The sequence below is a fragment of the Blennius ocellaris genome (assembly GCF_963422515.1).
Source record: "Blennius ocellaris genome assembly, chromosome: 18".
Classification (NCBI taxonomy): Eukaryota; Metazoa; Chordata; class Actinopteri; order Blenniiformes; family Blenniidae; genus Blennius; species Blennius ocellaris.
Genome location: NC_137667.1, coordinates 198,249 through 220,861, shown reverse-complemented (window position 1 = coordinate 220,861; position 22,613 = coordinate 198,249). Strand labels below are relative to the sequence as shown.

General features: G+C 47.7%; 1 protein-coding gene across 2 annotated transcripts in view; it reads left to right on the top strand.

The window, feature by feature from the left end:
• The window catches only part of fam184ab (family with sequence similarity 184 member Ab), a 62,156-nt gene extending 41,955 nt beyond the window's left edge, over positions 1-20,201 (top strand). Inside the window, exons 18-22 of one of the 2 annotated variants that reach the window (XM_080514213.1) lie at positions 1,651-1,797; positions 3,584-3,701; positions 4,729-4,833; positions 14,375-14,625; positions 19,658-20,201. In XM_080514213.1, coding sequence (XP_080370339.1) covers positions 1,651-1,797; positions 3,584-3,701; positions 4,729-4,833; positions 14,375-14,625; positions 19,658-19,739 — 703 coding nt within the window. In that variant the 3' untranslated portion in view covers positions 19,740-20,201. The remainder of the gene's footprint in view (positions 1-1,650; positions 1,798-3,583; positions 3,702-4,728; positions 4,834-14,374; positions 14,626-19,657) is intronic. The other variant, XM_080514214.1, reaches the window with a different exon arrangement.
• Positions 20,202-22,613: the final 2,412 nt, after the last annotated feature.

The window sequence follows — 22,613 nt, the reverse complement described above, 5'->3', positions numbered from 1 at the left end:
ACCAGACCCCATGTGGAACCAGACCCATGTGGAACCAGACCCAAGTGGAACCAGACCCATGTAGAACCAGACCCAAGTGGAACCAGACCCCATGTAGAACCAGACCCCATGTGGAACCAGACCCATGTAGAACCAGACCCCATGTGGAACCAGACCCCATGGCAGCCTTCAGCTCCGCTCTCTCTCCACCTCTCTCTCTCTCTCTCTCTCCACCTCTCTCTCTCTCTCTCCACCTCTCTCTCTCTACCTCTCTCTCTCTCTCACCCCTCTCTCTCCACCTCTCTCTCTCTCCATCTCTCTCTCTCCACCTCTCTCTCTCTCTCTCTCTCTCCACCTCTCTCTCTCTCTCTCCACCTCTCTCTCCACCTCTCTCTCTTTCTCTCTCTCCACCTCTCTCTCTCTCTCTCCACCTCTCTCTCTCTCCACCTTTCTCTCTCTCTCCACCTCTCTCTCTCTCTCCACCTCTCTCTCTCTCTCTCTCCACCTCTCTCTCTCTCTCTCCACCTCTCTCTCTCTACCTCTCTCTCTCTCTCACCCCTCTCTCTCCACCTCTCTCTCTCTCCATCTCTCTCTCTCCACCTCTCTCTCCCTCTCTCTCTCTCTCCACCTCTCTCTCTCTCTCTCCACCTCTCTCTCCACCTCTCTCTCTTTCTCTCTCTCCACCTCTCTCTCTCTCTCTCCACCTCTCTCTCTCTCCACCTTTCTCTCTCTCTCCACCTCTCTCTCTCTCTCTCTCTCTCTCTCTCTCTCTCTCTCTCGCCCATGCGCACCACACTTCTTCTAGTGTTATGTAACTCCCTCCGTCTGAATCTTGTTCTCAGGGCTAAAAATAGAGTGATAAATAAATAAAGAGGAAGCAGGAAGAGATAAGATGTTCTCCCCTGGAGCGGAGTCAGAATGAGAATCAGACAGACCTCCACCCCCCCCCCCCCCCCCCCGTCATCCCTCTCTCTCTCTCTCTCCTGGCTTTCATCAGCCTCCCTCTTCTCCTCGCTTCATTATCATTCTCTTCTTATTCCTGCGTCCTCCTCTGCTCCTCTCTCCGGCACTCCAGCCTCCGTCAGGAGAAATAATTCATCACCCTTTCCTGTGTTTTACATAATGTATATGAAGCATGTCACATTGAGCTCTCATGTTGCCACGTTCACATTTTGCTGCGTCTCCCTCGTCGTTACGGCGATAGGATTTCTAATTCCACCAACGAGAGCGTCAGGAGAATCTCAACCAGTTCCTGGGATTCAGAACAGACGTCAGTCTGAACTGAACACACAATGTGATGTGGTGTTGGGATCTCGTGGTGATTTGATGTGTTGTGATAAGACCTGATGTGATCCACAACCATGCAGTTTGACAGGATGACGTGAAATAACAACCTGATGCCACATGTTGGGATATATCATCATGTGAAGGAATGACGTGTTACGAAGTTGAGTTAACCTGACTTCACTGCACAGGGAACTTTCAGCACAATGGAGGCTGGAGAAGCAGACTTCATCTGAGTGTTCCAATCCCACAGCTAGTTAGTTTGCTCATTAGTTCTTAGTTATAGATGAGATATTGAGTTCACAGCTAAAGTTCCCTTCCAGACAGTTAGATGGTCCAAACCTGGAACTCAGCCTATCGTCTCACCGTCCACTTGTGTCTCCTCAGGATCCATGAGCAGGAGCTGACCAAGAGACAGGAGCGTGAGCTGAGTGAGCTGAGCGCCGTCCACAGCAGAGACACTCAGAACATGCTGTCGGACTTCAACAAAGCCCAGGAAGTGCTGAAGGACAAGATCTCCGCCCTGCAGATCCTGTATGTAACCACAGTCTCCCTGGAAACCTCCATAGCACAGAGACAAAGACACATGTTGGTCAGATTCTTCACTGGCGCCAGCAGATCAGACTCTTCATCCTAGGTCATTCACTAGAGTTAGGCTTAGGATTAGGGTTAGGTTAAGGGGTTAGGAATAGTGGTTAAGTTAAGGGGTTAGAGTTAGGAATAGGGGTTAAGGTTATGAATAGTGGTTAAGTTAAGGGGTTAGAGTTAGGAATAGGGGTTAAGGTTATGAATAGTGGTTAAGTTAAGGGGTTAGAGTTAGGAATAGGGGTTAAGGTTAGGTGGAATCAGGTAACGAAGTGCTTTTCTCTCAAGGGACTAAACGCAGCAGCCTGAACACTTCCTGTCTTCTCCAGATTTATCTCTTGTCATGCCAGAGAACCCAAACCCTAACCCAGATAACCCAAACCCTAACCCAGACCCTAAGCCAGATAACCCAAACACTAACCCAGATAACCCAAACCCTAACCCAGATAACCCAAACCCTAACCCAGATAACCCAAACCCTAACCCAGACCCTAACCCAGATAACCCAAACACTAACCCAGATAACCCAAACACTAACCCAGATAACCCAAACCCTAACCCAGATAACCCAAACCCTAACCCAGATAACCCAAACCCTAACCCAGATAACCCAAACCCAAACGATAAATGGATTCCACTCATATGGTGCTCTCTAAGTGTGTGAGCAGTGTCAATATCACCCCATTAGAGGCTGCAGCCATGCAAGGTGCAAGGTTTGGGCTTCAGTGTCTTGCCCAAGGACACTTTTGTTTTGCAAGCAGGCAGAGATGGCAGAGAATCGAACCTGCAACCTTCCGATTGGGAGCCGACCGCTCTACCAACCGAGCGATACTGCCCCACTAGATAACCCTAACCCAGATAATCCTACCCAGGTAACCCGGGCCAGGTAACCCAAGCCAGGTAACTCTAACCCAGGTAACCCTAACCCAAATAATCCTACCCAGGTAACCTGGGTCAGGTAACCCTAACACAGGTAACTCTAACCCAGGTAACCCGGGCCAGGTAACCCTAACACAGGTAACCCTAACACAGGTAACTCTAACCCAGGTAACCCAGGCCAGGTAACCCTAACACAGGTAACCCTAACACAGGTACCCCTAACACGGGTAACCCTAACACAGGTAACTCTAACCCAGGTAACTCTAACCCAGGTAACCCTAACCCAGATAATCCTACCCAGGTAACCCGGGGCAGGTAACCCGAGCCAGGTAACTCTAACCCAGGTAACCCTAACCCAAATAATCCTACCCAGGTGACCCTAACACAGGTAACCCTAACACAGGTAACCCTAACCCAGGTAACTCTAACCCAGGTAACCCGGGCCATATAACCCTAACACAGGTACCCCTAACACAGGTACCCCTAACACAGGTAACCCTAACCCAGGTAACTCTAACCCAGGTAACCCTAACACAGGTAACCCTAACCCAGGTAACTCTAACCCAGGTAACCCTAACCCAGATAATCCTACCCAGGTAACCTGAGCCAGGTAACCCTAACCCAGATAATCCTACCCAGGTAACCCGAGCCAGGTAACCCTAACCCAGGTAACCCTAACCCAGGTAACTCTAACCTTAAGAAAACATGTCATTAAGTGGCATTAGGTTCACTTCCTGCTTTACCCATCAGTAGGTGGAGTTTGCATGTTGTCAGTGTTGACATTAGTCACTTCCTCCCCGGTGGTCCACTTCTCGTGTCCTGGTGGCTCTTGATTGGTGGTTCTGCTTGACTGCAGGCTGGAGGGAACGGAGGACAAGTTCCGGAACAGAGAGAGTCGTCCTGAGGACCTGCAGGTCATTGCTGAGCTGAAGGACATGATCTCCGAGAGAGAGTCTCTGGTCAAGAAGCTGGTGGTGGGTGGCTGCTCGGGGGGGGGGGTAGATCATAGCTCTATAGTATTAGTACAACCCATGAGGATTCTGCTGCTAGAATTCCTCAGCATCTTGGAAGGAAGTTCCTCCAATCAGAGGCTGCTTTTCTTCAGGGATAGACCACATGCTATCAACTGACCAATCACGTTGCTCATTGCTGGGCATAATACAAACCAGAAGTCAGTGGCGAGTTGCGTACTCAAGCCCATAATTCACTATATTTCAACCAAAATTATGATTTTTGGCAAAATTACTGACGGCCATTATACACATATTTTAGAGGCTTTGACCAACACGTCTGCTATTCAATCGTTCGTCGTTTCTGAAAATTGAGCGTCCAAATGACGACGGCATTGTTTAAAGGCTTGAATTTGTTTTCTCAACTGACTGAAATGATTAAGTCCATTGAATGTTGCTAACTCAGTCATTCAACCTGAAGGAACTACTTCAATACAAATTAAATAGGCCCGAAACACAACCCTGATGAACACCGCCTCGGATAAGCAATGCAAATTTACATTTCATAGGGTTTTTTTTGTTATTTTTCTTTAATGCTTTCCTTTCATAACATGGGAGAAGCTGCTAGAACGTTTCCCAATTCTGCATTTTATGGAAATTCTCAAATTTGTGAAAGCTTGAGTTTCTGAGAATTTGTGAGAATTCTGATGTTTTTTCCTTGTTCAAAAGGTTTTGAGAGAATTTTAGACAATTCTGGCACAATTTGACGTCTGATTTGATTGGAGTCAGTTCTTGAGTTTGCGACAGTCTACAATTTGTCAGAGTTCTGGAATCCACCATTTTTATGATTGGAAAGAGTACTCAGATTTGTGAGATTTCTGGAGTTCTAGAATTCCTTCAAATTCCCTGAAAAACTCCAGGCTGGCAATACTTCAGTCTATTGCCAAAAAACAAATTCAGAGAAGAAACTCATCAAAAGACTAATGTTTCCGTCGTTTCGTGCCGTGATACCGTCGTCCATTTTCCCGATGTGAACAACTTTCTCCTGCAGGACGATAAGAAGTTCTACCAGCTGGAGCTCGTCAACCGAGAGACCAACTTCAACAAGGTGTTCAACGCCAGTCCCAACGTAGGAGTCATCAACCCGCTCATCAAGGTAGGGCCAACCAACACACACACACACACACACACACACACACACACACACACACACACACACACACACACACACACACACACACACACACACACACACACACACACACACACACACACACACACACACACACACACACACACACACACACACACACACACACACACACACACACACACACACACACACACACACACACAGTCATTCATGTCCATCAGGGCCACACACCTTCCCTTTCACACTGCGAGCCTCGATCCCAGATGCTCAGATTTACTGCCCTGGTGGTTTTTCACTGTGCAGTGACAGGTATTCTAAGGGACCCACATCTGATTCTCTTGATTACACTTTGCTTACATCAACAGAAACCTCGTGTGTATTTGTAGTGTTTACAAACTTCAGGCTACATCTGAATCATGCGCTAATTGCCACGCCAAACGAGTGGCTGATGGTTTGATTGATTCTGATGTCGTGGCACCAGAGAAATTCACCAAACGTTACCTGACTGTACCGGATTCTGCTCCTATCGGTTCGCCTCCATGCGTCTCATTTCATTTCTGGCATCTTCACTGTGTGACGATCGATCTGGATGCTCCCGGATCTGATGATGTTAGGCTGCGTTTACACTGCAGGTCTGGATGCTGGAATCGTATTTAAACGAGACCTCCGTCAGACAATGTGACCCCACAACAGAGACCTCCACCAGACAATGTGACCCCACAACAGAGACCTCCGTCAGACAATGTGACCCCACAACAGAGACCTCCGTCAGACAATGTGACCCCACAACAGAGACCTCCACCAGACAATGTGACCCCACAACAGAGACCTCCGTCAGACAATGTGACCCCACAACAGAGACCTCCACCAGACAATGTGACCCCACAACAGAGACCTCCACCAGACAGTGTGACCCCACAACAGAGACCTCCATCAGACAGTGTGACCCCACAACAGAGACCTCCACCAGACAATGTGACCCCACAACAGAGACCTCCACCAGACAGTGTGACCCCACAACAGAGACCTCCGTCAGACAATGTGACCCCACAACAGAGACCTCCGTCAGACAATGTGACCCCACAACAGAGACCTCCGTCAGACAGTGTGACCCCACAACAGAGACCTCCACCAGACAGTGTGACCCCACAACAGAGACCTCCACCAGACAGTGTGACCCCACAACAGAGACCTCCACCAGACAATGTGACCCCACAACAGAGACCTCCGTCAGACAATGTGACCCCACAACAGAGACCTCCACCAGACAATGTGACCCCACAACAGAGACCTCCACCAGACAGTGTGACCCCACAACAGAGACCTCCATCAGACAGTGTGACCCCACAACAGAGACCTCCACCAGACAATGTGACCCCACAACAGAGACCTCCACCAGACAGTGTGACCCCACAACAGAGACCTCCGTCAGACAATGTGACCCCACAACAGAGACCTCCGTCAGACAATGTGACCCCACAACAGAGACCTCCGCCAGACAATGTGACCCCACAACAGAGACCTCCGTCAGACAGTGTGACCCCACAACAGAGACCTCCACCAGACAGTGTGACCCCACAACAGAGACCTCCACCAGACAGTGTGACCCCACAACAGAGACCTCCACCAGACAGTGTGACCCCACAACAGAGACCTCCACCAGACAGTGTGACCCCACAACAGAGACCTCCATCAGACAATGTGACCCCACAACAGAGACCTCCACCAGACAATGTGACCCCACAACAGAGACCTCCATCAGACAATGTGACCCCACAACAGAGACCTCCACCAGACAGTGTGACCCCACAACAGAGACCTCCGTCAGACAATGTGACCCCACAACAGAGACCTCCGTCAGACAATGTGACCCCACAACAGAGACCTCCACCAGACAATGTGACCCCACAACAGAGACCTCCACCAGACAGTGTGACCCCACAACAGAGACCTCCACCAGACAGTGTGACCCCACAACAAAGACCTCCGTCAGACAATGTGACCCCACAACAGAGACCTCCACCAGACAGTGTGACCCCACAACAGAGACCTCCACCAGACAATGTGACCCCACAACAGAGACCTCCACCAGACAGTGTGACCCCACAACAGAGACCTCCACCAGACAATGTGACCCCACAACAGAGACCTCCACCAGACAGTGTGGCCCCACAACAGAGACCTCCACCAGACAGTGTGGCCCCACAACAGAGACCTCCACCAGACAGTGTGACCCCACAACAGAGACCTCCACCAGACAGTGTGACCCCACAACAGAGACCTCCACCAGACAGTGTGACCCCACAACAGAGACCTCCACCAGACAGTGTGACCCCACAACAGAGACCTCCACCAGACAATGTGACCCCACAACAGAGACCTCCACCAGACAATGTGACCCCACAACAGAGACCTCCACCAGACAGTGTGACCCCACAACAGAGACCTCCGTCAGACAATGTGACCCCACAACAGAGACCTCCACCAGACAATGTGACCCCACAACAGAGACCTCCACCAGACAGTGTGACCCCACAACAGAGACCTCCGTCAGACAATGTGACCCCACAACAGAGACCTCCACCAGACAATGTGACCCCACAACAGAGACCTCCACCAGACAGTGTGACCCCACAACAGAGACCTCCGTCAGACAATGTGACCCCACAACAGAGACCTCCACCAGACAATGTGACCCCACAACAGAGACCTCCACCAGACAGTGTGACCCCACAACAGAGACCTCCGTCAGACAATGTGACCCCACAACAGAGACCTCCACCAGACAGTGTGACCCCACAACAGAGACCTCCACCAGACAGTGTGACCCCACAACAGAGACCTCCTGTTGTTTACAGAGTAAATATTTGTGTTCGTGTGCATCGGTTTTCAAAAGGTCGTCAAGCGTAGCCACCAATGACGGGGAAGAAGAAGGACATCAAGGTCCATTTGCACCACAAGGAGAACCAGCGAAACTGTAAAGCGTCCTCTCGTCTTGGACACTCGTTGCACACCAGTGGAGTTCCCATCCCTCCACCCGTCACTTTCATCCCTTCTCCATTTTACCTGAAGCTCCTAAAACTGACGTGGACCAAACAAGGTGCTGTTACTTGGAGACGCTGTGGTGTCCATGGCTCCTGGCAGTAAAGAGTGCGGGGGGAGGAGTGGAGGCGGAGTCAGAGCAGTCGAGGGGGGACTGTGACGGGGAGTTCAGAGTTCATCCTCCACGTCAGGAAGTCGAGGAAGATGTTTGACAGTGTCTCACCTCAAGGCTGATCTGTCTCATGTCCATAACAAGGACGTCACTGACGTGACACATTGAAACATTCAGTCATCAGATTTGTGACCACATGTGATGCAGGCCTGGTTCCACTGTACAAATATCACCATCCCCATGTGGAGAACATCCGCTGAGCCTGGTCACACATACCAGATCCATAATGATAGAACTGTTCTATACGAGGCGCGAGTCCAACCTCCGTGTCTGAATGCTTCCGTTGTTCCAAACCAGGTCGGGGCTGGACCACGTCACAGTAAAGACACGGGGATCGGGTCACATTGCATTGCAGGGGAAATGTGTCCTTGGATGGAATCTGTGGGAACAAATGAGACCAGGTTCTATTGGACCGGCGCCGTCCCCCCAGCACCACCATGTTCCCTGTACACACCCTCAGACTGTTCCCCTTTAGCAGGCGGCTAGGGTTAGGGTTAGGGTTAGGATTAGGGTTAGCGTTACCCTAACCCTAGCCCGAGCCCTAACCCTTTAGCAGGCGGCTAGGGTTAGGATTAGGGTTAGCGTTACCCTAGCCCTAACCCAAGCCCTAACCCTTTAGCAGGTGGCTAGGGTTAGGGTTAGGATTAGGGTTAGCGTTACCCTAGCCCTAACCCGAGCCCTAACCCTTTAGCAGGTGGCTAGGGTTAGGGTTAGGATTAGGGTTAGCGTTACCCCAGCCCTAACCCAAGCCCTAACCCTTTAGCAGGTGGCTAGGGTTAGGGTTAGGGTTAGGATTAGGATTAGGGTTAGCGTTACCCCAGCCCTAACCCGAGCCCTAACCCTTTAGCAGGTGGCTAGGGTTAGGGTTAGGGTTAGGGTTAGGATTAGGGTTAGCGTTACCCCAGCCCTAACCCAAGCCCTAACCCTTTAGCAGGTGGCTAGGGTTAGGGTTAGGGTTAGGATTAGGGTTACCCTATCCCTAATCCTAACCCCCCAGCGCCACCATGTTCCCTGTACACACCCTCAGACTGTTCCCCATTAGCAGGCGGCTAGGGTTAGAGTTAGGGTTAGGGTTAGCGTTACCCTAACTCTAACCCTAACCTTAATCCTAATCCTTGCCACCTTTAGCAGGCGGCCAAAAGACAGATTTAGATCTGAGAACCTTTTTTTTCCCGCGTTACAGACGTCATCTAGAACTAGTTACTGATGCAGAGGTCATCTAGAACTAGTTACTGGTGCAGAGGTCATCTAGAACTAGTTACTGATGCAGAGGTCATCTAGAACTAGTTACTGGTGCAGAGGTCATCTAGAACTAGTTACTGGTGCAGAGGTCATCTAGAACGTGTTACTGATGCAGAGGTAATCTAGAACTAGTTACTGGTACAGAGATCATTAAGAACTAGTTACTGATGCAGAGGTCATCTAGAACTTGTTACTGATGCAGAGGTCATCTAGAATAAGTTACTGGTGCAGAGGTCATCTAGAACTAGTTACTGGTGCAGAGGTCATCTAGAATTAGTTACTGGTGCAGAGGTAATCTAGAACTAGTTACTGGTGCAGAGGTCATCTAGAACTAGTTACTGGTGCAGAGGTCATCTAGAACTAGTTACTGATGCAGAGGTCATCTAGAACTAGTTACTGGTGCAGAGGTAATCTAGAACTAGTTACTGGTGCAGAGGTCATCTAGAACTAGTTACTGGTGCAGAGGTCATCTAGAATTAGTTACTGGTGCAGAGGTCATCTAGAACTAGTTACTGGTACACGTCATCTAGAATTAGTTACTGGTACAGAGATCATTAAGAACTAGTTACTGTTGCAGAGGTCATCTAGAACTAGTTACTGGTGCAGAGGTAATCTAGAACTAGCTACTGGTACAGAGATCATTAAGAACTAGTTACTGATGCAGAGGTCATCTAGAACTTGTTACTGGTGTAGAGGTCATCTAGAACTAGTTACTGGTGCAGAGGTCATCTAGAATTAGTTACTGGTGCAGAGGTCATCTAGAACTAGTTACTGGTACACATGTCATCGAGAGTTAGTTACTGGTACAGAGATCATTAAGAACTAGTTACTGATGCAGAGGTCATCTAGAACTAGTTACTGGTGCAGAGATCATTAAGAACTAGTTACTGGTACACATGTCATCTAGAACTAGTTACTGGTACAGAGATAATTAAGAACTAGTTACTGGTACACATGTCATCTAGAACTAGTTACTGGTGCAGAGATCATTAAGAACTAGTTACTGGTACACATGTCATCTAGAACTAGTTACTGGTACAGAGATAATTAAGAACTAGTTACTGATGCAGAGGTCATCTAGAACTTGTTACTGATGCAGAGGTCATCTAGAATAAGTTACTGATGCAGAGGTCATCTAGAACTTGTTACTGATGCAGAGGTCATCTAGAACTAGTTACTGGTGCAGAGGTCATCTAGAATAAGTTACTGGTGCAGAGGTCATCTAGAACTAGTTACTGGTGCAGAGGTCATCTAGAACTAGTTACTGGTGCAGGGGTCATCTAGAATTAGTTACTGGTACAGAGATCATTAAGAACTAGTTACTGGTGCAGAGGTAATCTAGAACTAGTTACTGGTACACATGTCATCTAGAATTAGTTACTGGTACATTGATCATTAAGAACTAGTTACTGGTGCAGGGGTCATCTAGAACTAGTTACTGGTGCAGAGATCATCGAGAACTAGTAAACTTTAGAGATGTTACTGGCTCAGTTCTCATGATCTCAGTTCTCATGATCTCAGTTCTCATGATCTCAGTTCTCATGATCTCAGTTCTCATGATCTCAGGTCCTTTCAGGACATTCCAGGACTCGGTTCCATTGGTTCAGTTTACTTTCACACCTCACTCTTCTCCACTTCTTCTTCTCTACTTCTTCCTCTCTACTTCTTCCTCTCTACTTCTTCATCTCTACTTCTTCATCTCTACTTCTTCCTCTCTACTTCTTCTTCTCTATTTCTTCTTCTCTACTTCTTCTTATCTACTTCTTCCTCTCTACTTCTTCCTCTCTACTTCTTCCTCTCTACTTCTTCCTCTCTACTTCTTCCTCTCTACTTCTTCCTCTCTACTTCTTCTTCTCTACTTCTTCTTCTCTACTTCTTCTTCACTTCTTCTTCACTTCTTCTTCTCCACTTCTTCTCCACTTCTTCTTCTCTACTTCTTCCTCTCTACTTCTTCATCTCTACTTCTTCCTCTCTACTTCTTCCTCTCTACTTCTTCCTCTCTACTTCTTCCTCTCTACTTCTTCATGTCTACTTCTTCCTCTCTACTTCTTCATCTCTACTTCTTCCTCTCTATTTCTTCATCTCTACTTCTTCCTCTCTACTTCTTCATCTCTACTTCTTCCTCTCTCTTTCTTCATCTCTACTTCATCGCTACCTCTTCCTCTCTACTTCTTCCTCTCTACCTCTCCCTCTCTACTTCTTCTCTACCTCTTCCTCTCTACTTCATCTTTACTTCATCTCTACTTCTTCCTCTCTACTTCTTCCTCTCTACTTCCTCTCTACCTCTCCCTCTCTACTTCTTCCTCTCTACTTCTTCCTCTCTACCTCTCCCTCTCTACTTCTTCCTCTCTACTTCTTCCTCTCTACTTCTTCCTCTCTACTTCTTCCTCTCTACTTCTTCCTCTCTACTTCTTCCTCTCTACTTCTTCCTCTCTACTTCCTCTCTACCTCTCCCTCTCTACTTCTTCCTCTCTACTTCCTCTCTACCTCTCCCTCTCTACCTCTTCCTCTCTACTTATCCCTCTCAACTTCCTGCTCACTTCTCCACATCTGCCCATGTTTAGTACCTCCTGCTTATGATTGATGCTGTTATCTTTGTTTACTACCCAGAATGCACTGCGCTCGCCGTCTCGTTCTTTATCTCGGTCCGCTGGAAGTCCTAATGCTTTCACGGTGTGGGACCGGACCTCAGTCCTCCTGCAGGTGATACCGGCCCCCAGGTTTTCAGGAGAACCAGAACTGCAGGGGCAGCACCTGAACCGCTGGTCTGAGCTCTTCCTGTGTTCCCAGCTCTCATCTGTTTTCAACAATTCAAACCTTTTTTAACCTTCGCCGGCACAATACTGCAAAGTGAGTTGACCTTCAGTCACAATGAGTCCAACCAAATAAAAACAACAGCTTTCAGAACTCTAAACTTGTGATTGAGAAATGTCAAAGAAAGTGAAAAGATAGATTTCTCTGTAGTATTGAACATCTGCCATTAAATAAGCACCAGGAGAGAGGAGAATATGTCATGTATTTGTTTTGTACACAGACCATTAGATAGTTAGATACCAACAACTACGCACTGCAGGAGAGTGAACTTTAGCTTTGTTGAAACCCAGCGGGATTCTCACATCGTCTCATTTATTACAAACTATAATCTTAACATAAATGAAGATTCCACTGAAGATTAGCTTCTTTATGGTTTCCCTTCTTTAGTCATAAAGTTTTCCACAAAGTATCGGTAATGTATCGGTACCATCGTTGTTATGATGGCGATATGGTGATGTCGTACCATGCTAGCAGAATTATGGTGGTTTTATATCGGTATCACAGTTTATATTGTACCGTTACGGCCGCTATAATGTGCTACATGTGCTCTGAAGGCTCTGTAGCCCAGCCAGACCAACTTATCAGTGTGTCCTTTACAGCAGGTCATGCCTTTCCCAAGTAGGGCTAGGGTAAGGCCACAACAGACGGCGCTCCAGCAGCTTTCTTAGCTTTCACCTACTGCTCTTTGTTTCAGTTTTATAAGGATGCTAAAACCCATCGTCAATTTTGACCGAAGGAGACCAACCAACAACTCTTGGTATAATAGCTGCACATTATCGGGATAATGTCTGTATATTATCGGTATTGATTGATGTTGTAGTGGAATGACAGCAGCACTATCTGATTGGTATAAATTGTCGTGCAGGATTGGTGCAGTATTGCGACTGTAACGTGGTGTAGTAATGATAAAGTACCAGGAACAGTGTGATATGTAGAAGTATTGCACCGCTAACAGTAGCAAATCAGTATTTTAGCTGTATCATATGAGTATCATTAACGGTCCTATATCAACTCTCAGCTGGTCGTTGGTCGTGTCGTCGCAGCACTGGAGCAATGAGGTGGCGCTAGCTTGTTGTGCAGTGCTAATGCTAATAGCTGTTAGCGCTCCATGACGACTCAGAACGGTGCGTCGTTTTCATGATTCTCACCAAGTAACATTAGTATGGAGCAGCAAAACATGCTACTCATCTAAAACGACAAAAAGAAAGTAAATCTGAGCAATTTTTACTTTTACATGTTTTTGTTTTTTCTTCTTCTTTATTTTCCCTTTTACTTTCCCTCTTTTCTTCTGTTCTTTTTTGCTTTGCTTTTCTTTCTTTTCTTATTTTCCTTTCTAATACTCAAAGCTGTTTGAGCGTGTTTAGCTGTTTTTAGCCAGTTCGGAACATCAATGTGGAATGCGCATTAGAAATGAAAAATGTTTACATTGCCTATTGTGAAAACTTCATGGAACCGCTCTCGAGGAACTGAAGAGCCACATGTTGCTCAAGGGTCGCAGGTTGTAGACCACTGATGAAACTGATTAGTGATTAGACGATTGTGACATCACTTTCCTGCGTAGCTCCGCCCACTCTCCGAACGTTAGATAAGAGAGTTTTGACTCGGGTGTGAAGAGTTTGAAGCGGATGAGACAAAGTGTGTGAGCCGATTGGTTCCACTGTCGATTCCATCTCAGTTCCTTGACTTCTGTCCCGCCGTCTCGTCTCCATCGTTCCTTTCCTTTGTTTCTTTTCCTCCGTTCAGTCATTGGACTGAATCATCCACCGGCTGGGTTAGGGTCTGTGACCTCCTGCTCTCCTTTGCTTTTACCAACCATTTCCTGCCTCCGACTCTCTCATCAGACTCTGACTCTCTTCCCCTCATCTGAGACTCAGACTCTCCCCCTCTCCTCAGAGACTCTGTCTCATCAGAGATTCTGTCTCCCTCTCCTCTGAGACTGTCTCATCAGACTCTGTCTCATCAGATCCTCTCGCTGTCTCTTCACAGATTCTGACTCTCTCATTAAAGATTCTGACTTTCTCTTATCAGACTGACTCTCTCTCTCTCATCAGACTCTGACTCTCTCTATCATCAGAGACTCATACGATCGACCAGCCATGTTAAAGTCTGTTAGGATCAGCATGCTGCTCACTCTCCATCATCTCCTCCCTCCCTCCCTCCATCCCTCCCTCCCTCACGTATAAAAGAACAAACGACCCTTTTGCTCCCTCTTTGACCCCCGTGCCCCCCCTTCTTTTGTTCTTTTCCTTTTGTTTTTCTCCTTTGTCTGTGTAGCAAAAGAAAAAGAATGAGAAATCCGTGGCCGGCTGGTTCAGCAGCTCTCCCAGTGTCAGGGCTTTGGAGGCCACCGGCACGGTGGGCGTGGTGGGCACAGGGTGCAGCGGGCAGCCCCCGCCCCCGCCCCCGCCACCCCCGCCCAGCCGTCTCCAGCCCATCCCCGACTCCCCCCTCCACCACCTTGAGCTGAACTCCACCAAACCTCTCGCCCCGCCGACCCCTCCCACCAAACCCAAGAGCGTCATGAGGTGAGACCCTGTCGGCCTCCCGGCGCGGGGCGGGGCGGGGCGGGGCAGGGGGGCCGCTCGCTCAGCGCGGGGCGGAGCGGGTACTGGGGCGAGGTGGGGTGGGGCGGGGCGGGCTGTTAGCCCAGCACGGGGCGGGGCAGGTACCGGGGTGCCGGCAGGGTGGGGCGGGCCACTTGCCCAGCACGGGGCGGGGCAGGTACCGGGGTGTCGGCGGGGTGGGGCGGGCCACTTGCCCAGCACGGGGCGGGGCAGGTACCGGGGTGTCGGCGGGGCGGGGCGGGGCGGGGCGGGGCGGGAGGTGTAAAGAGACTCGCTTGTGTGGTAACGAGTGTTTGGAGAATCCAATATGGCCACACAACTGTCCACCAAATGATAAGATCAACGCCCCCTGGTGGGAGTTGTTGATATTGCAGAAACGATTTCCGACATGAAGTTTGAAGGGAACATTTACTCGTTTTGAGGCTTTTTTATTTCACTGTACTTCTGCGAGAGGGCGGGGCTTGGCGAGCTGTCAATCAAAAACTCCAACTTCCTGCTGCAGCATCTTTAAATCCTCAATAATCCAGTGAATCAATAATCCAGAGAATCAATCCTCAATAATCCAGAGAATCAAAAATCAATAATCCAGGAAATCTATCCTCAATAATCCAGAGAATCAATAGTCCATAGAATCAATAATCAATAATCCAGAGAATCAATCCTCAATAATCCAGATAATCAATAATCAATAATCCAGAGAATCAATCCTCAATAATCCAGAGAATCAATAATCACTAATCCAGAGAATCAATCATCCAGAGAATCAATCATCCAGAGAATCATCCTCAATAATCCAGAGAATCAATAATCACTAATCCAGAGAATCAATAATCCAGACAATCATCCTCAATAATCCAGAGAATCAATAATCCAGAGAATCAATAATCACTAATCCAGAGAATCAATAATCCAGACAATCATCCTCAATAATCCAGAGAATCAATAATCCAGATAATCAATAATCACTAATCCAGAGAATCAATAATCCAAAGAATCAATAATCCAGAGAATCAATCCTCAATAATCCAGATAATCAATAATCAATAATCCAGAGAATCAATCCTCAATAATCCAGAGAATCAATAATCACTAATCCAGAGAATCAATCATCCAGAGAATCAATCATCCAGAGAATCATCCTCAATAATCCAGAGAATCAATAATCACTAATCCAGACAATCAATAATCCAGACAATCATCCTCAATAATCCAGAGAATCAATAATCCAGAGAATCAATAATCACTAATCCAGAGAATCAATAATCCAGACAATCATCCTCAATAATCCAGAGAATCAATAATCCAGAGAATCAATAATCACTAATCCAGAGAATCAATAATCCAAAGAATCAATAATCCAGAGAATCAATAATCACTAATCCAGAGAATCAATAATCCAAAGAATCAATAATCCAGAGAATCAATAATCAATAATCCAGAGAATCAGTAATCCAGAGAATCACATCAAGCACATCCTGCTGGAGCTCAGACTGACGGGAGAGAGAGAGAGCGAGAGGGAGAGAGAGACAGAGAGAGAGAGAGAGAGAGACAGAGAGAGAGAGAGAGGGAGAGAGAGAGAGAGAGACAGAGAGAGAGAGAGAGAGACAGAGAGAGAGAGAGAGAGAGAGACAGAGAGAGAGAGACAGAGAGAGAGAGAGAGAGAGAGAGAGAGAGAGACAGACAGAGAGACAGAGAGAGAAGGGGGGGAGAGAGACAGAGACAGAGAGAGAGAGAGACAGAGACAGAGAGAGAGAGAGAGAGAGAGAGACAGAGAGAGAGAGAGAGAGAGAGAGAAAGATGTCTGTTCAGGAAGTTGTACAACATGTTGTCTCTCTTGTGGCTTCATGTTTCCACCTTCATCTCCATCTGATGTTTCCGCAGGCTGCCCCCCCCCCCCCCCCCCCCCCCCCCCCACCAGACCCCCCCCCCCCACCCAGGCAGACGTGGTGTCAGGATTGATGAGTGGATGAATGTTTGACATGTCGGCTGTGAGCACAGCTGCATGTCTGGACGGCCTCCTGCTGAGAGCATGTTGTTCCTGCTGCATGTCTGTACTGAGTGTTAGTGCAGGACACACACACACACACACACACACACACACACACACACACACACACACACACACACACACACACACACACACTAGAATTCAACACTATTTAACGGAAACATTCAAATTCAATCTTATAAAACAACTTTGTTGTTGGATTTTTCAGTTTGTCTGCAGCTTAATTTCAGTTTCCCCCATTGATCAGATGTTAAGTTAAATATCTTCAAAAAGTGACATATTCCAGTCTTCATCTTCACAGAAAGAAAAAGTATTTGTGGTTTTAATTAAAATCACGTGATGGTGGTCTGCCGCCCCCGTGTGGTCACAACAGGAAGTTCTACCTTCAGTTCACAAAGCTGCTAAAATAAAGTGTGACTGAAAAGGTGAAAACACACAAATAGTGAAAGTTCATCTTGAAGAAAGTGTAAATCAACCGACAGCATCAACGTTTGTTTCCTCATCGCGTTGATTTCTAAATTATGTTTTCACACAAATATAAGGATAGAAGTTTATTTTCATTAAAAAGTAGATATTCAAGATTATTTTGCTTAATTAAAGATAAAATCGACTGGTGTTGTTCTCAATCAACAGTTTGATGAGCGAGCATCTTTTTACAGCAGATTATTCTGACAATTCTTTATATAATTACGATTTTTAAAAGCATTGCTTCTTCTAAAACATCTGCTAAAAACATCTTAAGTGCAGTAAAATTGCATAAATCATTTTGTTGAAATTTGCACAGCTTCATACAAAAACAACAACAACTATATTTATTGTGAAAAACCGACAAGAAGTTAAATGAACCTGTAAATAAACCGTTACAGAACATTAAACTGCATCTTGTGTATTATTGAGTTATTATAGTCACTTTGCTAGATTTTTTAAAAGCGATCTTTCCTCATTCATTTGGCAAAAGCAGACAAACCTGGGAACAAATGACAAAGTCGTACTTCCAGGTTACAAACTTGTAAGTGGGAAAAAGTACTTTTCCTCACATTGATATTCACTTGCTGTCGTATTCATTGCCGTTGAATTTGATTCTCGAAGTTCCTAGAAACTCAAACTGGGAAGTCGGAATCTTCCCATTTCCCAGTTAGCCATGTATGGAACTGGTAAAAGTGCCAAATGGAAAAGCCCCATGTCCGGGGAAGGTGAGGAACTTCAAAATAAAATATTTGTTCTCGTGTCGTCATCGTGTTCAGTGACAGAGTTACGTCATTCTCTGAAACTCCCCACTCCAAACTGGGAAGTGGGAATCCTCCCACTGCTCAGTTCGTCATGAAGGTGGATCTACTTTGCCGGAGTTTTTGTCTCTTTGTCTCTATATTTTCAACTAATTTCTCATTTCTTCATGAATCTTATTTTCTCATGGTGTGTTCAAGGACCTGGGAACTGGTAAACTACCAATTGGGACAAACCCATTTACAAGTTAGGAACTTATAAGTGAAGTGCTTTTTGTCATGCAGATGATTTTTCTCATGTTTCTCATTATGTCCATTGACAAACTTGATATTCTGACTTTTCTGAAAGTTCCCAGTCTGACACATATGTGGGAAGTCAGAATCTTCCCATTTCTCAAGTCACCCATGAATGCACCATGATACAGGAAAATGAATAAATCTCTGGTTTTCTGTCTGAGTTCTTCTTTCTACCGGGGCGTTTATGCACCTGGGAACTGGGAAAGTCCCACTTATGAGATGGGAATGTTTCCAAGACAACACAAAAATGGCAAACAAGTCATTTCAAACACAAACGCTGCCATAAAATGATGACACCGACACGCCGAGTGTGGGAGTGTGGGAATGGTAGTATTTACAAAATACTGCAGTATTTGTTTGTTTTTTTTATGGTGGGATAGCTACATGTGCTAAAGTCATGAGGTCTGACTATTCTGGCCTTTTCTAGTGTGAATGTGCGTCACCCTGTGACATCAAATTAGCTTCTTTTAGCTTTAGGAAGATATTTTTAGTGGGAAATTCCCACTTTTACAGCATTCATGTATATTCCTAACTCGGAAGTCGGAACTTTCCCATGGCCAACGTAAACACGAACGAAACATAACAGATAAACTTGGCTATATTTTCTGGTGAATTATTTAAATACATTTCTAGTTTCCTCACAAAATTCTTTTGGCATCTGGAACTGGGAAAGTCCCATATACAAGTTTGGCACATGTATGTGAAATACCTATTCTCTTCTCGATGATTTTTCTTATGTCATCATGTTCGGTGACGGATTTGCTTCCCTGAGGTCTCTGAAACGTCCCACTTGGATCTATAGCTCATATTGGGAAGTCGGAATCTTCCATTTACCAGTTATTATTGCGTGTACCGTCATAAAGGAAGGGTAAGCTGTAGATTCTGGTGAATTGCTTCAATACATTTCTGATTTCCTCTTTATGTTCTTCTTTCTAATGATGTGTTTATGCACCTGGGAACTTGGAATGTCCCACTTAGGAAATGGGAACCCTTAGAGGATAATAAAAAACTGAATAAATCATTGTACAGACATGATCTGAAGAAAACAAATCCAAGATTCAATCAAACGTACTAATAAAGTGACAACTTTAGGGTTGGTTATATTTACAAAGTGCTGGAGCGTTTTATAGTTTGTAAGTGACGTATGCTAATTAAGTACGACTATTGTTGCTTTCTCTCACAAGTAACAACTAGTTCCCAGTTGGAAGTTCCCACGTAAAACAAGTTCCCAGTTGGAAGTTCCCACTCACAGCAATCAGAAGTCAGAGCGTTCCCGTGTCGCAGTGTCCCAGAACGCACCACACGCTTGCTTTTCTCGATTTTAATAACTCTTTGTCTCCCTGCTTGTTTTTGGTGAAAATAGTTTGAATATTTCCATTTGCTCTTTGACTTCTTCTTTTCTGTCTTTAATGGACTTCTTTGTTTCCTCCTTCTTCTTTGTCGTCTTGTTTTCCCGCCATCATAGCCCTCCTGAAGCCAAGGACGCCGCCATCGACTCCCCCGACGCGCAGCGCCAGGAGTGGTTCGCCCAGTACTTTTCCTTTTGATCAACCACCAACCTGCAAACACCAGGAGTTCAGCATGTCGACCCAAACTGTAAGAAAAAAAAACTGAACGGGGAAAAATACAGTTCTATAAAAAAACAGTTGAAGCTATTTGTTATTTGTCGTCATTGAGGGAGCCGGACGTCGGTTCACTGCCGACTCCGTCCAATCAACGCGGTTTGAGGATCATCATCATCGTCATCTGTGGACGAAACACACAAAAGTCAATGTCAGCGCTTTTCCCCAGCTGATCTGGAACTGAGCTGATCGGTCCTGAGCGCCAGCGGTCTGGTCCGGACGTTCTGACCGAGCCGTCCGATCGGATCGGTCCCATTCCGATCCAGTCTGAACCACTAGTTCTGATGTGGTCGTCCCGACCCCGCTCCACCCGATCGGACCCAGTCTGAACCACTAGTTCTGATGTGGTCGTCCCGACCCCGCTCCACCCGATCAGATCCAGTCTGAACCACTAGTTCTGATGTGGTCGTCCCGGCCCCGCTCCACCCGATCGGATCCAGTCTGAACCACTAGTTCTGATGTGGTCGTCCCGACCCCGCTCCACCCGATCAGATCCAGTCTGAACCACTAGTTCTGATGTGGTCGTCCCGACCCCGCTCCACCCGATCAGATCCAGTCTGAACCACTTGTTCTGATGTGGTCGTCCCGACCCCGCTCCACCCGATCGGATCCAGTCTGAACCACTAGTTCTGATGTGGTCGTCCCGACCCCGCTCCACCCGATCGGATCCAGTCTGAACCACTTGTTCTGATGTGGTCGTCCCGGCCCCGCTCCACCCGATCGGATCCAGTCTGAACCACTAGTTCTGATGTGGTCGTCCCGACCCCGCTCCACCCGATCGGATCCAGTCTGAACCACTTGTTCTGATGTGGTCGTCCCGACCCCGCTCCACCCGATCGGATCCAGTCTGAACCACTTGTTCTGATGTGGTCGTCCCGACCCCGCTCCACCCGATCGGATCCAGTCTGAACCACTTGTTCTGATGTGGTCGTCCCGACCCCCGCTCCACCCGATCGGATCCAGTCTGAACCACTTGTTCTGATGTGGTCGTCCCGGCCCCGCTCCACCCGATCGGATCCAGTCTGAACCACTTGTTCTGATGTGGTCGTCCCGACCCCGCTCCACCCGATCGGATCCAGTCTGAACCACTAGTTCTGATGTGGTCGTCCCGACCCCGCTCCACCCGATCGGATCCAGTCTGAACCACTAGTTCTGATGTGGTCGTCCCGACCCCGCTCCACCCGATCGGATCCAGTCTGAACCACTAGTTCTGATGTGGTCGTCCCGACCCCGCTCCACCCGATCGGATCCAGTCTGAACCACTAGTTCTGATGTGGTCGTCCCGACCCCGCTCCACCCGATCGGATCCAGTCTGAACCACTTGTTCTGATGTGGTCGTCCCGACCCCCGCTCCACCCGATCGGATCCAGTCTGAACCACTAGTTCTGATGTGGTCGTCCCGACCCCGCTCCACCCGATCGGATCCAGTCTGAACCACTAGTTCTGATGTGGTCGTCCCGACCCCGCTCTCCACCCGATCGGATCCAGTCTGAACCACTAGTTCTGATGTGGTCGTCCCGACCCCGCTCCACCCGATCGGATCGGTCCCATTGTTCCACTGTGGACCGGTTTCTTACATACAGTGACAACGATCGTCAGTGTGTTCAATGTTCATTTCCTTCCTTTGACTTATTTAACTTATTTTGCAGTTTTCTTGAACTTGGAGCAAAGAAAAAGAAATAAACGAGTAAATAAAAATGAGTGGTGCATTATCATGCTGCTAATTGCCATTGTTGAACTCCAGTAACATATATATATATATATATATATATTTAAATATATATATATGGTAGGTTATTGTGCTCTCTCTCTCTCTCTCTCTCTCTCTCTCTCTCTCTCTCTCTCTCTCTCTCTCATCTCTCTCTCTCTCTCTCTCTCTCTCTCTCTCTCTCTCTCTCTCTCTCTCTCTCTCTCTCTCTCTCTCTCTTTCTCTCTTTGATCGTGGGCCCCACTGCATATAGCATCTTAGACTAGGGGGGCCGATCTCCACTGGTCCCGCCAGTACCAGCGGGTATCTCGGACCAGAGGTACCGCCAGTACCAGCGGTGCCAGTACCAGCCCAGCGGTATCTCGGACCAGAGGTACTGCCCGGTACCAGCGGTATCTTGGACCAGAGGTACTGCCGGTACCAGCGGTAGCTCGGCGCACTGGTACTGCCGGTACCAGCGGTATCTCGGACCAGAGGTACCGCCAGTACCAGCGGTATCTCGGAGCACTGGTACTACTGGTACTGGCGGTATCTCGGACCAGAGGTACCGCCAGTACCAGCGGTATCTCGGAGCACTGGTACTGCCGGTACCAGCGGTATCTCGGACCAGAGGTACCGCCAGTACCAGCGGTATCTCAGACCAGAGGTACCGCCGGTACCAGCGGTATCTCGGAGCACTGGTACTGCCGGTACCAGCGGTATCTCGGAGCACTGGTGCCGCCGGTACCAGCGGTATCTCGGAGCACTGGTACCGCCAGTACCAGCGGTATCTCAGACCGGAAGGTACTGCCGGTACCAGCGGTATCTCGCAGCACTGGTACCCAGCCGGTACCAGCGGTATCTCGGAGCACTGGTACCGGCCAGTACCAGCGGTATCTCAGACCTGAGGTACTGCCGGTACCAGCGGTATCTTGGAGCACTGGTACTGCCAGTACCAGCGGTATCTCGGAGCACTGGTACCGCCAGTACCAGCGGTATCTCGGAGCACTGGTACTGCCAGTACCAGCGGTATCTCGGAGCACTGGTACTGCCAGTACCAGCGGTATCTTGGAGCACTGGTACCTGCCGGTACCAGCGGTATCTCGGAGCAC